The sequence below is a fragment of the Lontra canadensis genome, unplaced genomic scaffold, assembly GCF_010015895.1.
Source record: "Lontra canadensis isolate GAN:19392208 unplaced genomic scaffold, GSC_riverotter_1.0 scaffold7, whole genome shotgun sequence".
NCBI lineage: Eukaryota > Metazoa > Chordata > Mammalia > Carnivora > Mustelidae > Lontra > Lontra canadensis.
Window position 1 is genome coordinate 28,925,105 of NW_022631001.1, and position 16,640 is coordinate 28,941,744.

Consider the following 16,640-nt stretch of genomic DNA (forward strand, 5'->3'; position numbering starts at 1 on the left):
AAACAGTGTAGCCTTGGGTTTACTTAGTGTCCAAGTAGGGTCTCTGTGCTAGAGGACATGACTCTGGGAGAAAGGAGTTCTGCTGACACCAGTGATTCCATAAGAAGACAGCTCCTCACAGAAAACGACTGACTTCATGAGCAGACCAACTAATGTGACCAGGAATACAGCGGGGAATCCAGAAGGAAAGAAGAGCTCTTTGGGTAAAAGAAGTGAAGTCAGACGAGATTCAGACTGAAGCAGCAAACCTTGGTGTGTATGTTTTCTGTTGACCTCCTTTTTAGTTTTAATGATCAGTACTTTATTTTTTTCCCCTTTAAATGTATTCCCTGAGACCCTGAGCAAATGTGCTTCTTGTCAGACGCAGGGAGTCTGTGCTTCAGGAGGCTGAGTTGAAATCTAGCCTAAAATTTGACATTTGGGGGCTTTCACAGTCTACCTACTTTTTATACCACAGGAGATGAGGTGGCCATCCTTTTAGGGACAATTTTGTGAAGACTTTGAAGTCTTCATGTAATTGTAACAAGTTCAGTGCCCACTGGCTGTTAGCCTGCATCAGACCTTCAGGTGGAACTTAGGGCATTTGTTCTTATGGGCGAGGAGGATGAGTCATGGTTGGGGCAGGGGCGTGAGGTTGCTTTTGGACAGTGGGAACTAGTTACATTCCTCCCAGGTTGATGTCTTGTTCACTTTGACTAATTAAGGACTCCAGCCATGAGAGAATCATCCCCCATGTGAGAGAACGTCGATATATAGAGCTTTGGCTGGGATTCTGGCTGAGATATCACAAAATCCCACATGGCTCATCCCATTCCTCCCTCCTTGTCACACACCTACAGATTCCTGCCAAACGCAATAATATAGAGCTGCTGTGACCCATCCTCAAAACCCACTTCCTTTCCATCAAAGCTTTTTGAATGACCTTGTAAATTTGTTGAAGAGGGTAAGAACCAAACCTCTTCCAAACTGGCTGAAAGATGGCTCCAGGTGTCCTGGCCTCTTGTGCTGTACTCCCTGCTTCACCATTACTGGTCCCCTTTGCCAAAAATACTTTAAAATAGATCATACACTGGAGTTAAAATGGAAATGCAAAAGGCAGGCTCTATTTAGTCCAAAGATGGTGTCCAAGCTCTGGCACACCAGACATGAAAATGTTCAGGAGGTACTATTTTATTATTTTTAATTTTATCTCTAGGAGGTGAGACTCTGCTCTGCCTGACTTGGCCCAGGCCAATCACCCTGGCTGGCATCTGTTATGGAGGCAATGTTATACTCACTGGTGGGTAGAAGTCTTTCCCCTACTAAGTTAGGGAACAGAGATCCTCCAAGGTTTAGGGAATCATCCCTGAGACCATAAATCATCCTCTGAGCTCACTGCCCTTTGCCCGAGTCAGGAGAATGCTGCTTACCTGTCCCCACGCACTTGCTGGTTGATGCCATCTCTCATTTTCACATCCTGGGAAGCATCCCTAATTTGAACCATATTTCAAATGCTGTGCAACAAATCTCCTGTATCACCCACAGCTCTGGAATCTGTTCTTTCTTTTCCCTTCCCTTTTCATTACCTTTTCTACTACTCTACTGAAATCCTTCAGTTTATTATATCAAAACTATTGTTGGAAACATAGTATTTGCTGTATAAAAGTCCATTACTCGCAGCTCATCCCATGTAATAATTGTAATATTTCCTGCTTGTCTCCTTCCCCCACTGTCCCTCTTACTGACGTACACAAACTTCTTCTCCTTACATACAATATGTTTTCTTTTTTCCTGAGCCTGGACCCATCCCAAATAATCTACATTAAGAAAGGGACATAGTTACTGAGGTTTAATCATATGAAATTGCTGACCTCCAAAAATAACCCTCCTGTAAGGTGTATTAATAAAGGTATAAAGGAAATAACGTGGGGCCACTGGCAAAGAAAAGGGACAATAACAAGTCAGTTCTATAGGTGCCAACATCCAGGGGACAGAGGAAGCCCGAATGTGACAGTTGTTGTCCCCCACCACGGTCAGCCCCAGCCCATTCTGACAGCTGATTTGACTTCGGGGCTCCAAGACCAGAGGGTCCCAGACTGAAGAGACCATGTATAATTTGAGCTGTTACAATCCCGGTTCCTTCATCCTTGTGGGAATACCCGGTCTGGAGAGGTTCCACAGCTGGATCGGGATTCCCTTTTGTGTCATCTATGTTCTGGCTGTTGTGGGCAACTGCACCCTTCTCTACCTCATTGCTGTTGAGCGCAGCCTCCATGAGCCCATGTTTTTCTTCCTCGCTATGCTGGCTACCACGGACTTCATCCTGTCCACGGACACAGTGCCCAAACTACTCAGTAACCTCTGGCTGGGCTCCCAGGAAATTACCTTCTCTGGCTGTCTCACCCAGATGTTTTTCCTCCACTTCAGCTTTGTAGTGGACTCAGCCATCCTGTTGGCCATGGGATTTGATCGCTATGTGGCCATCTGCTTCCCCTTGAGGTACACCACCATCCTGACTCCGCAGGTGGTCATCGAGATTGTGGTGAGCATCATCGTGAGGAGCTTCTTCATCATCTTGCCAGACGTTTTTCTGGTGAAACGGTTACCCTTCTGCGGGACACGCATCATCCCACACACATACTGTGAGCACATAGGTGTTGCTCGGCTTTCCTCTGCTGACATCTCCATCAACATCTGGTACGGATTTTTTGTGCCTGTCATGACTGTCGCCTCGGATGTGATCTTTATTGCTGTTTCCTATACCTTCATCCTTCGTGCTGTCTTTCAGCTCTCATCTCAGGGGGCCCGTCAGAAGGCCCTCAGCACCTGTGGTTCCCATGTCTGTGTTATTCTCATGTTTTACACACCTGCCGCCTTCTCCATCCTTGCTCATCGCTTTGGGCACAGTGTCCCTCGAAATGTGCTCATCCTGTTTGCCAACTTCTATGTGGCCATCCCCCCTGCTCTAAATCCTGTTGTCTATGGAGTGAAGACCAAGCAGATCCAGGACAAATTTATTCTTCTCTTCTCTTTAAAGAAGACACAATGAGTGGGGAGGGTCACTGAAGGAGACGTTGAGGTAAAATTCAAGTAGGTGAAATTTTATGTAAGACGGGAGACATAAAAATAAAGCTGTAACTCCTATTAACCTGAAATTTTAGCATTCTAGCCATGAGCAAAGTATGGGAAGGGAGGAAAAGAGAGAAAATCTTCTAGACTTTCAGAAAATCGAGCCTCTTCTTGGTTCAGTTTTCTCACCACTTGAATGAAGAAGGTAATGATGGGTACACAAGAGCATTAATACTCAGGCTTACATTTTTCTTGCTGCTAATTTTGAGATATTTGAAGGCTAGATATTTTCCAATATACAACTCACCCTTGTATTTCTCAGTTCCTGAGTTAAAGACAAAAGTTCCTTCTTTTAGTAGCTATCAATGCTCTCAACTATAACTACCTAACTTTCTGCTTTGAGCTTCAGTCCCGAGTCTATAGATTATTAATCCCCTCTTCTTTGCCCTGTACTTGTTTTATTTTTTCCTCATCCTTCTCAAATTACATACAACTAATTATCTTTTGTTTCTTTTTTCTTTAGTTGCATGCTCTAAGAAAAATTTCAGTACCCTTAGTCCATATTTTACAGGTATTAATTAATTTAATTAAAAATAATTTATTTTGGGTGGCTCAGTTGGTTGAATGACTGCCTTCGGTTTGGGTCATGATCCTGGAGACCTGAGATCGAGTCCTGCATAGGGCTCCTGGCTCTGTGGGAGTCTGTTTCTCCCTCTGACCTTCTCTCCTCTCACGCTTTCTCTCACTCACTCGCTCTCAAATGGATAAATAACATCTTTAGAAAATAAAAATAATTATGATAGGGTAATATTAGTTAATTCATTTCTCAGAATAGGAAGTGGAGATTTACAAAGATTACAGAAAGACAATTAGTAGATTTAGGATCCAACACTTGGTCTGTCTGATCCAGAATTCTTTTCCAATTCCTTCCTGAATATCTACCCACTTGAATGGCTTACAAACGCCTCCCACTTTATTTTCCCAAAACTGACCTAGAAACTCACTAACTTCCTCCAAAAAAAGTGCTTCTCCTTTTCAGAGTTCTTTTATGGTGAATGAATGGCACTACCACCAACATGAATTGTCAAGGCAGAAACCTGTGGCTTGTCTTTGATTTATCCTATGTCTTGGTCTAGCAAAATTAAGTCAATATTTGGTTTAAATATTTTATTTCAAGATGCTTGTAAGTCATATCAGTAGATACACACATGAGAGTCTCACTTTTATCATGACCATAGAGCTTGCCTATGTCCTTTTCTATGATCTGTCCCTCTGAGAGTATTTCAGAGTCGTCTTTTTAAAGGAGTTCCAACCCTGCTCCATTCAATCCACTCTCTCTATAAAAGCTAGAATGGTCATTTTAGAATTCATATGATTGTGTCACTTTGCACCTCACATCTCCTCAATAATTCCACTGTCTTTAGGATCAATGCAAGGAATGGAAGAATCTAATGAAAAGAGCGATCTTCCATAAAAGTCAGAGCTTTACATTCAATTTATATTTATTTACACTTCATTTATGTTTCTTTCACTTGCACATCCCTGACTCTTTGAGCAAGTAATTACTGAAGCGATATTCTTTCTGTGTGTCATACTCAGTGTCTGGTTCTTTAAAACAACAAGAACAACATGTTGGTGTGAGTAGAGTGTGTATTAAGTAGGGGCTGGGAAGGAACCATGTGTGTTCCTCTTAAGAAACTCTCAGGATTAAAAAAATGCCCATTTCCTACACTCTCCACTGAAAAAGAGGCCATAAATTTAATCAAGACGAACATGTTAAATTACTCGGGAATAAGAAGTAAATAGTAATGTTGGTATAAGGAGGTAAGATCCTCTGTGTGTGTGGGGGGGTCTACATGTGTGTTGACATTTTCTTTTATGTCTGTAAGCCCTTGGGGAGTTCAGAAGATGCACAGGTAGGGCTGTTTTATCCAAACCACAATTACAAACCATCATACTTATTTGCCTATTTATTTGTCTATCCACACCTACACGATGAGCTCCGTGAAGGCAGAAACTTAGTCCTAGGCATCTTTTTATGCCCTTTTATATGAAAATATCTGACACACCATGTGTTCTCGATAAAGATTTCATACATATTCAAACTGTATTTGAAACCCCTTGATGTCATTATCCTTAACTTTTCTTTTCTTCCTTCTCTATCCAGTTTAGATTCCAACGTATGTTACTGCAGCCATTGTCTTGTTCATCCTAAACTCAACTTGTTCTAAATTCTACTGTGTCTCTTACATACTCAGTATAAAAAAAGGACTCTTAATGAATCTTAATGAAATTAGCCCTGTATTTTGGGGAAATTAGAGATAATGACTGCACAAGATAGACTGATACTACTGTTGATGAATGAAGACATACACCACCATCGTTGTCTACTTTCAGCTTCTCCAATGCATCATATTTCTCCTTGTCTTCTACCTGTGCTTTCTCTTCATTCTTTGCCCAGTAGTTCCTGTTTAGATTCAACTAAAAATTCCCTCCGATATTCCTTTTTCAGTCCTGTATATTAGATTAGTATAGCTCCTATACATTCTCATTGCACAATGGACCTTACATTGTAGGACTTAGCACAACTTTAATAAGATGATTGGTTGTATACTTGATTGTTTAGTGTCTGTTGTTCCATTATATATCATCAAAGACCAGGCTCATGCCTGCTTTGTTTACCATTGCATTCCTATCATTTATAAGCTCCTACTTTGTAACAGATGTTCAATAAATGTTTGCTCAATAAAAGAGTCGAAAGGAATGAGGTTTTTAAAAAGATTTATTTATTTGTTTGTTTGTTTATTTATATTATGTTAGTTACCATGCGGTGCATCATTAGTTTTTGATGAAACAAATGAGTTTTAATGAATGAATAAAATCCCTTCTGTTTGGTGAGCATCTACCTGGATTTGTAACTCTGAATTAACAGAGAGAAAATTAAGGAGAGTCATGGAAAAAGACTTATTTTCTCCACAATAAGGTGATAGTTGTTTCTCCACTTATTCTTCAGAGCCTTTCTTTAACTTAAATATTTCTAAGTTATTTTTCCCTTTTTAGAGATGCAGAAACTGATTTTCAGAACAGTGAAAGTGCTTTGTTAGAGGACAAAAGAAGGGATGAGCAGAACAGGGAACATTCCACATGGTTAGCCACTAGGCATTGAAAGTAGACATCTTTGTGGATCTGATGGGCGGTCATACGTGGGGTTCTGTTGGAAGGATGAGACTTATCCTAGCTGCCTTGCTATGATTTTCAGATTTGTGTGTGCTTTGTATTAGACATTTGTCCTAAACACATAGATTAGCAGCCTGTAGCCTGAAAAATTGACTAAATACTGAGTTAATGATGATTCTCAACTGAGGGAAGATGGACAGAACTACCAAGCAAGACTGAACATTGAAGTGAGTATTCTGAGAGGACAGGCCTCTTCACACCTGGAGAGATGCAGCCCTAGGCAGAAATATCTCCAGGGTTTTGTTATATAAGGCTAGAAGCTGATTTATTTCAATCCAATAGACATTTATTGATTTTCCACTATGAAGTACCCTCAGCCAGGGATTCAGAGGAGGATGAAACAGTCTCTGCACATGAAATTTTATGAGTTCTATAACTGGGCTGACACATGGTAGAATGACTCTTGCCAGACTTTCTTTATCAAATTACTGATAAAGCTAGATCCAGACCCCACTGAGGTTCAGGTACTCTAACATCACGGATTCCAAAATTTCTAATCCACCACTAATATGAGCTGAGGTGTAAGTTTCTAAACTGGGAAAGTGTTAATTTGGTTGAATCCTTGTTCATGTCCCACACTGACTTGAAGCCTTGGGACCTGAGGCCTATAGATCCTCTGGGCTCATGACCTTCTGTTCTAGCCTGTCTTTAATCCGTAGAGATGACACAGGAAATGCATTTGCAGTCCACTCTTTCAGTCTCTGTGTTGGTCTTCCCTACTGTGAGCATGGTCTTATGTCTGTCCCTTATGTCCTTTTGTCTGTCCTTACTAATCCTGGAACTACTTCTTTTGTTCTTTGGTCTGTTTTTCACCTGCTGTGTTTCTGCACACTCTGATCATCACCTTGCCTTTGCAAAGCAGTTCTGGGACCAGGATCTGTAAGGTTTAAGCCCTTGGTGAGCATACAGAACTATTAGGGAATAATGGAGTGGAGCCGATGAGAAAAGTTGCTGGTGAAGAGGAAAGAGGCAGGTGGGGAAGAAGGGGCTCCAAGAAAGAAGAAAGGACAAGATCAGAATTCTACAGATAGATTATAGAGCTGACACTCCTGCAAAGAGAATGGTGTGAAAGAGAGGTGTGCATTAGGAGCTTAATTCTGAGCCCCTCCCACTTATATTCCTAAGATGTTTCTGTGATTTTTCTAAAGATCAGAAATGCTATGGATGTATAAACAAACAAACAAACAAACATTAGTGGTCATGATAGGTATAGAATTGACCATTTCAGACTGGGGCCAGACACATGGAGATTGAAATTTCATATGCTATCTCAGAGTTTTTTTAGGTTATGTTGTATGTGTAAGCATGGGTTTATATTTGAAGATGCATTTATGAATGAGTGTCCTGTTGTTCTTTGGGATGATGTGGGCAAACACCAAGATATCCACTCACCCTATACCCCATAGCAAGACACAAATACAAAATGAAGTCGAACAGTTGTTTTTTGGAATGGGTCGTAAAATAGTCCTTTTGTGACCCACGAACCAAACATGGATATTCTTTTCTCTACAATGGGGCAGAAGAAAGATATGCACATAGACACATTTAGCATAAAAAAGAGCAATAAAGTCAAGGTATGGATTATAATGCTTCATAACTAAGATATTACTGAAGGACCTGTCCTTTGTTTAGTGCTGGAGGAGATGGAGTGTGTAGAGATATTGGGTGTGTCATTGCCATATTCCTAGCCTTAGGAGGGAGGAAAAAAATGCTCAACAATCAGTCAGAGACCAGTAAATTGGGTGGGAGTAGAATGCTTACTCAATGTAAAAATCCTCTTCAGTAATCTGTAATCAAAGAGTACTAATACTAGTAGATTAAAGAGAATGTGTAATAAGTGATACCTAAGAAGTTTCATGAATGGATATGTAAAGCCGCAGACCTTCTTTTGTATATAGGACTTTGAAGGTAGGTGAGGAAAGTGCTGCAATTTCCCACATCTAGCTGCGTCCTTTCTTCCAAACCATCTTTTGGTAGCTTGCAGTGTCAGTGGATGGCTTAAGTTTGTTTGGTGGGAGCCTTCATCCGATTTGGAAGTATTTAAATATGGGAAGCAACATTTCATGTTTTCCAGATCTTTAATTATCCAGTGTTTAGGTGGAGGAGCCTAGCTTGTGTTATTATGGTAGGCTGTGAGGATATAAGACTGAGGGAGAGGTGGGTGAATAATAGGGTATTCACTGCACTATTTGGATAATCAAGTTCATTAGTGTGAAGTCCACTGGGCCCTCTGCCATGCATTTACTCAACAAGAACTTATTGAAGACTCTGTGACAGATACAGTTCCAGGGATAGAACAGTGAAAAAAGCTGACATGATATCTATCCTCTTAATGTTTATCACTTATTAAGTGAGAAAGCTAAGTAAAGTAAAATGAAAATAGTGTGGTAAGTACTCTGATCGGATAATATGGAGTGCCAGGAGTGTACCTGGGAACATTACCTAATTTGGATATTGTTCAGGAAAGCTTGAGAGAGAGAGAGTTAGCTGGAGAAAGAAAGAAAATGGGAGAGTTAGCTGGAGAAAGAAAGAAAATGGGCCAAGCTGAAGAAACTTCAAAGACCAAATGTAGGAGGAAAAGGACTGTATTTCCCAGAGCTAAAGATTACATGGGAGGTGTGTGTGACGTAGTCAGTGGACTAAAGTTATCTCCCTTTTGATATGGGAGAAGGCTTTCTGGCTTCTTCCACTTTGATAGTCTCACGTGGGGCCTGGTGCTAGTTAATATAATACTTGTTTATAACTGGAGAAGGAAAACTATTGAAAAATATTGAAAGTCTTTAAAGTGACATTGAGGAACTACATGGGTGTCGGTAATACCATGGTGTTAGGTAGAGAACCATGAGTTCCTTGCAAATTCGTGTTGTGAGAGTACGCAATAAGAGATCTACCGATGTGGATACTACTCACACAACCAGGTAATCTGTCTTCCAGTTAAAATTCATCTGCTTACCTTAGTAGATAGTAAATAAATGGGCATGTTATCTTAAAAATTATTCCTTAAAATCATGAGACAGGTGGTGCCCAGGTGGCTGAGTGGGTTAAAGCACCTGCTTTTGGCTCAGGTCATGATATCTGGGTCTTGGGATTGAGCCCCATGTCGGGTTCCCTGCTTAGTGGGGAGTCTGATTCTCCCTCACCCTCTCCCTCTGGCTCTTCCCCTACTTGTGCTGTCTTGTGCTCTTGTGCTCTTTTTCCTCTCACTCACTCAAATAAATAAATAAATTATTTTTTAAAAAATGAGGAGACAAAGTAGAAGCCAAGAAAACAAAATGAAATAAGACAAACTTGACTTCATGTTCGTAGAGATGGAAGAGCTCACTGATGTTTCCATACCTTTATTACTCCTCTATCACCCCTCTATCAATTGGGAAGTCCTACCGATTCTGTCTTCTCATCTTTCTGAAGTCCCTTAAGCTCTTCTGTTACATTGACTTAGGCTGTCATTTTCTACCTCACTACAAGTAATTACACTTGGTTCTGTAAGGACCTATTTTATATTTTTAGTTTAGCCAGAGGCTTCCATTTAGGTTAAACAATAACTTTGTTGTTTAACCCTTAAACTGTCCATGCTCCCCTTCCCCCAGGGGACTTAAAAACAAGTCCTGGAAACCAGCTCCTGGTGTGGAGGCCAAGAAAAACAAGGCTGTACCCACCTGGAGTCTAGCCCTGACATAAGTACAGCCATCTTGGCAAAGCAAAAGCTGGCACCTTGCACTGTAAGAGTGGGTTAGCATAAGAATGGCCATCCTGAAGGCCGGGAAGCCATTTTGCTGAGCGTCCCTAACCAGCCCATACTGCACAGATAACTTGAGATAAGAGAAAGTAGCTAAAACCTGAAAAAACAACTTAATCATATACCACCAGGGCGGTTAGGTGGTGGTGCCACGCGGACCAAATGTTAAAGAAAAACAAATAGTTAACTTGCAGTGATCACAATCTTGCAAGACAGGAGCCTCCCTTGGTTTGCAAATGTCCTGGTGATTTACAACAAAAAGCCTATCTCTTCAATGGCCCAATTTCCAGAGACAAATGGCTCAGTTCCTCCCCACCACAAAACTGTGGGAGGCTGAGGCAGAAGGAAATGTAGTTAAGGTGAAAGTTCTTCTAAACCTAAATCTCACTTAACCGCCAGGGTGACGCCGGGGTGGCAAAAAGTTAAAGTTAAACGGTCAAAGTGGGGTGCAAGATCTGTATGTAGCCATGAAGAAGTGCCTTGAAAATGCTATATAAACCCTTGGCTTTGAGTGCTCAGGGTCCTTGTTGAAACCCGCTGCGTCGGGCGGATACATGGACCCCAGCTAGCTGGAAATAAACCTCGCTGTGTGACTTGCATTATCGAGAGTGTTCTCTGTCTAATTGAGGGGTGGTTGACTCCGTACCCTAACAGTTCTTTGTTTACAGAATGAGTTCCTATTCCATCTGGGCTCATATTAGGTCTTATAAATAGTGTTCCAATAAATGAATATATTTAGATTTCACAAAATAGTTTTACTAGCTTTTAAAATAAACTTAGAATATTTTCAGGCATCTTACATGCTCAGAAATCAATTGTACCCTACATGAGTTACCTGCTTCTTAAATATAAGGCATACTTGATAAAATTGTCTAGTTTGGGGACCATATGCAGGGAGATAGATCTCTGACAACCTTTTAATTTTACATAAATTGGTTTATTTAGGTTTTATGATTCTCATCAATCATGTTTATTAATGTATATTTCCTGAATGTCATTACATTTTGTCAGAGCATGAGAATTGATTTAAAATACCATTATTGTTAAAAATGTATCTGCCTTGTCAGTAGAAATTTTTTGTCTTTTTATCTGGATTTTTAAAAACTTTTAAAAAAAGATTTTATTTATTTATTTGATAGATATCACAAGTAGGCAGAGAGGCAGGAAGAGAGAGAGGGGGAAGCAGGCTCCCTCCTGAGCAGAAAGCCCAAAGATGGGCTTGATTCCAGGACCCTGGGATCATGACCTAAGCTGAAGGAAGAGGTTTTAACCCACTGAGCCACCCAGGGACCCCTTATCTGCATTTTAATCATTATGTTTATGTAGTTCAGATTGTGGCTTTAAAGACTTAATTCTACTGATTGTATTTTTTACTCTTTTCTTTTTAAAGTAATTGATTTCCAATTGTGGATATTTAATATACTTATATTATTTCTTATTCAATTAATAATGTGTTTAAGACTAACATTTTGCACCTTAAAGCAGCTTCTACTACTTTTTGAAGTTTTGCTCCTTAGTGAGTCCTTGGAGACATTTTCTAGTCTGTATCTACCTTTTTGTCTTTTTGTCTTATTTGATATTTGCTGGTTATTTATTCACCTAAATAAGTTTCTTAAAAACCTCAGTCTCATACACATTTCAGGTGTATACACTTTTTTTTTTCTTTTAAGATTTTATTTATTTATTTGACAGAGATCACAAATAGGCAGAGAGGCAGTCAGAGAGACAGGAGGAAGCAGGCTGCCTGCTGAGCAGAGAGCCCAATGTGGGGCTGGATCCCAGGATCCCAGGATCATGACCTGAGCCAAAGGCAGAGTATTTAACCCACTGAGCCACCCAGGCGCCCGAGACGTATACACTTCTAATATAAGCTAGTGGTTTTAATAATTAACATGTATCTTTTTGATTCTTGAGGAATTTTATTTTACTTGGTGTGAATAATTTTCAAGCTACTTTTGGGATTATCCAGTATTTTCTCACTGATCCTCATTCATCCAATTGCATGTAGTATTATAAAAATTATAGCCAATTTTACGGCCTCAAATTCTGCTCTTTGGCATATTTATTCTTGAGCCAGCCATATACTATGTAATTTATTCATGTGTTTAATTTGTTTTATGTGTTTATGCATTTAATACATATATTCAAGTTAATCATGCCAGTTTATTTTTAACTCATAAATGGCATAATCCCTCTTTTTATTATCACTTAAAACATTTTCTTTACGTAGTTTCTACTTTTAGAAAATATTCTGAATTATGTTACTCTTTAATTATATTACCAGGTAATATTACCAGGTAACCTTCTCTGTATCATTCCAGTTTCAGTATGGGTGCTAGAGAAGACAGCACTATTTTGTCATCTTTTGGTTCCTATACACATAGCTTTACCTCATTCTTTTTCAAAGCTATATACTCTTCCACTGTATGAACATACTATAAATGATAAAATCATCCCCATATTAAAAATTAAACTGGTGCTAGCATTTCAATTTGTTTTTTCATACTTATTTAAATCAAATTTCATATTAAATATCTTGCTGCTATGAATATTTTTTTAAAGAGATTTTATTACTTTATTTGAGAGAAAGAATGAGCGTCCGTGGGTGCATGAGAGAGAACACGCCAGCAGGGGCAGAAGGAGCAGGGTGGGGGGCAGAGGGAGAAGCAGACTCCCCAGGGAGCAGGGAGACCGACACAGGGCTTGATTCCCGGATCTCAGATCATGACCTGAGCCGATGGCAGATGCTTAACTCACTGAGCTACCCAAATGTCCCTGCCCATGTGTGTTCCTATTAAAGCGACTCCCTTTTTGCCGAACTCTTATCGTACCACACACATACTGTGAGCACATAGGTGTTGCCCAACTCGCCTGTGCGGACATCTCCATCAACATCTGGTATGGCTTTGCTGCACCGATACTGACTGTTACATCAGACCTGATCCTTATTGGCATCTCCTACACTCTCATCCTTCGTGCCATCTTTAACCTTCCATCCCAAGATGCCTGCCCGAAAGCTCTCAACACGTGTGGTTCCCATGTTTGTGTCATTCTTATGTTCTACACACCAGCCCTGTTCTCTGTTCTCACCCATCGTTTTGGTCACAATATTCCGCACTCCTTCCATATACTGGCTGCCAACCTCCATGTAGCCATCCCTCCTGCACTCAATCCAATCATCTATGGGGTGAAGACCAAGCAGATTCGGGAAAAAATCATCCTACTTCTCTTCCCTAAAGGGAACCAGTGACATGAGACTGAGAGCATGGGAAAGGAAACAGGTAACTATACTGACTTCGGAATGCATTTCATTTTTTTATAGCTAAAATATCTACAATGGTGATTTAAATCCATATGGAATCCTAAAAGTCCTCCATGTGCTGGAGGAATCCGTAAGATAAAGTAAGGAGGTAGATGTCAAGAAAGGCAACAAAAAAAGTCGAAGAAGATATGTCTGCTTGAAAACATAAATCAGACGGAAATTTCTATCTCATTTTGAGATAGATTTCCAAGACTTATGGGATAGAATATTGATTGTATATAATGTGGAAGAAAAAAATAGAATATTATTCTTAATTAACAGGTTAAAAGAGATAACTAAGGGTCTAACAATTTGAGCTATCTTTGTTGGATACTTTCCAGATGAAAGTTGGTAAAGCTAACAGCAAATGATTACCATCCTTACGAATCATCCAGGAAGATGAATCTTCGAAAAGCTTGGTTCTCAAACATAGATGGGTACCAAAATCACCTGGAGGATTTGGTAGAAATGCGAAGTCCCAGATTCTATCCTACTTCAATGGACCTCTGTGTTCTTTAACATCTCTCTAGGTGATTCTGACACCTAAGAAATTCTGGATCCTTCCAAATCTGAAAAGTCCTGGTCCTTTGAAATACCCATATACTTGGTTCTTCTAGTAATTTCCTAGCTTGGAAGTAACATAGCTGTCTTTCATGCTCCCCATAATTGCCTCTTGATTAGTAGTAGTGATCCATCTTAAAATTCCATAACTGTAAATATCGTATCATCAAAATATATTATCAATTATCTATCTTATTATAGTCTTTGAAGGATTTCACTTCTGGCACAAAAAATTCTTCTCATGATGATTTTAACGAACGCAGAGATGACCCATTAATAACTTTGTGTGGTAGTCTGTAAAGATAGCCACAGTACTAGAATTCATCTCCCATGCTTTTCTGCAGTGTGAGCTTGCCATTCCCACGTTCAGTTGGAGTCTATTTCTACTTATCGTGGATCTGGGTTAAACGTAGGGGCTCCTCGATAAACAGAATTCAGTGAAAGTGACACTCTGAGCCTTCTGAGGTTAGACTACAAAAATCTTTGCAGCTTCCATTTGGGTCTTTCAAAACGATTTATTTTGGTAGGGTCCCTCTTGGAACCCAAATACTGAGCTACAAGTATCCCGAGCAAATGGGAAAGCCACGTCTAAATATTCTGGGGGATGACTCCAGTTGAGATCCCAGCCAACAGTCTGCAACAACTACCAGTCATGTTGGTAAAATATCTTGTGACTTCAGGTATCTGTAGGCTCAGTTGGCATCTCTCGGTAATGTATGAGGGACTCAAAGAGAGAACTACCCAACCAATCGAACCTTAGTCATAGAACCACATGAAGTAATAATTTACTGCTTTAAGCTAATAAACTTGGGAATGGTTAGTTATGCAGCAATAGATAAATGATGCAGAAATTGGGGTGCTCGTAGGGCAAATCCTAAAACATGTAGCATTAGCTTTGGCATAGACAGCAAGCAAAAGCTGAGAAGGCCTAAAAGAAGCTGTTAATGGAGGCTAAAGACAGTGAGAAAATTGTTATTGAGGCTGGAGAAAAAGGTATAGGTGCCATGTAGTTGTCGGAAGTTTGAAAATACCAAACTTGGAAAGCAGAAAATAGGCCTAATTAATTGATGCATTTGGCCAAGGAGATCTTGAAGCCGACTACTGAAAATATCAACATTATTTTTATGCCTCAGATGAGAAGTACAGATAGATGTAAGCTAAAGCGAAATTATTCAGTGTTCCAGCCTAATTTGGAGTAAATGCAAAGGAGTCCTGGCTGGCTAAAATCAAATGAAAAAGAAATCTCCCCCAAGCCTCTCCAAATGACAAAAGACTCTCAAAGGGGAAAAATATGTCCTCAGGGTGTAATATCTAGGATGAGACTATAAAATCCTTTGCTAAGAATAGAAAAATATTTAAGGATATGCCTATTTAATTTTTTCAATTAGACAAGAAACTTCTAGGAATCTTAAGGCTATTTTCCCAGAGAACCATAACTTTTCAGGCAAAATCAGACAGGGGGCAAACTGGAAGATATTTAGGGGTACTTTTTTTGTCTAATGGAATAAACCCTAAAGGATTCATAAATAACCAAAGTTTTTAAGAGAAAGGTAAGCACCATCAGCTTCGACTAAAAGGGACAGTTAATGCAAAATGAAAAGGGGCCTTTGGGTCTCCAACTTCACTAGGCAGGAAGCAGGTGAAGCAAAATACTCAAGAGGTAAACACAGGGCACTACTTAATGAGCAGCAAAGATGACAGAGAGTATAAAGCCAATTGTCCACAGGTTAGACAAAAGCTATGGAAAATCATTCCCTGGGAGTAGGAGTAGCATTGGGTCCTTGTTAAGAAACTGGTAGTATTAATCTCCTCCTGGATTTTTAGAAACGATAATGGACTAGTGACTGTAATGAGACTCTTGCAATATTTTACATATGAGGATCAATTGCAGCTCTCTATCTCAGCATCACCAGAGTGTGTTGGCTGTGTAGATGGCAGATTTTTTCTTCTTTCTTGACTTCACAGGTCTTCAGATTGAAAGGAACTGCGTTCAGGGATCTGCATACAAGGAACTGAACTGAAGGAGCCCTATTCACAAACACCCGGCTAAAGAGGTTGAGATCCTGGATTTTGAACTAGTTGCGTAACAGGAATGAGACCTTGGGAATCTTAGGGAAGAGGTGAACGTATTTTGTTTTTATTTTTGTTTTGTTCTGTGACTGTTTTTGTATGTAAAAGGCGATCTGTGTTATTATGGCCTAGGGTGCACTGTTGCTGGTTTTATTTTCCAATGATGGCCAAAACCACACAATGCATCCTATATACCTTTGTGCAATAGAAATTCTGCTATTTCTCCAAGAGGTGCCGTGTAATTCCACTCCCCTCTTATCTTGGCTGGTCTTAGTGATGACTTTGAAAAAACGGATGTGATAAATGTGACATTTCAGGATATCCAAGGGCGGATTATAAGAACCCTTACATCTTCTTCATTGGTGTCTTTGGGTAGATATTTGCATTTTTGGACACTCTCCGCAGAACACAGCCACCATGCTGTGAGAATCCCAGACTGCATGGAGAGTTCATGTGCTTAACAGCCTGGCTGAGCTACTAGTGATCAGCTGGAATGAACTGCATGAGTTGCTTAGAATTAACTGCAGCTCCATCCACAATCTGAGCGGCCTCAGGAGAGAAAGAGGGAGAAGGAGAAACCCCAAACAGCTGCATGTGTGATCCCAGGAGATCTATAGAGTCATTAAATAATAATAAATTGTATGAAACCACTAATTTTGGGGGTCGTTTGTTATGCCATAATAAATA

The 16,640-nt window shown here is 40.0% G+C and overlaps 1 protein-coding gene across 1 annotated transcript; it reads left to right on the forward strand.

The window, feature by feature from the left end:
- The first annotated feature begins 1,925 nt into the window (after positions 1 to 1,925).
- Positions 1,926 to 3,028, forward strand: LOC116865382 (olfactory receptor 52H1-like). The gene has a single exon (XM_032853652.1). The coding sequence runs from the start codon at positions 2,087 to 2,089 to the stop codon at positions 3,026 to 3,028; it is 942 nt and encodes a 313-aa protein (XP_032709543.1). The 5' UTR covers positions 1,926 to 2,086.
- The last annotated feature ends 13,612 nt before the right edge of the window (positions 3,029 to 16,640 follow it).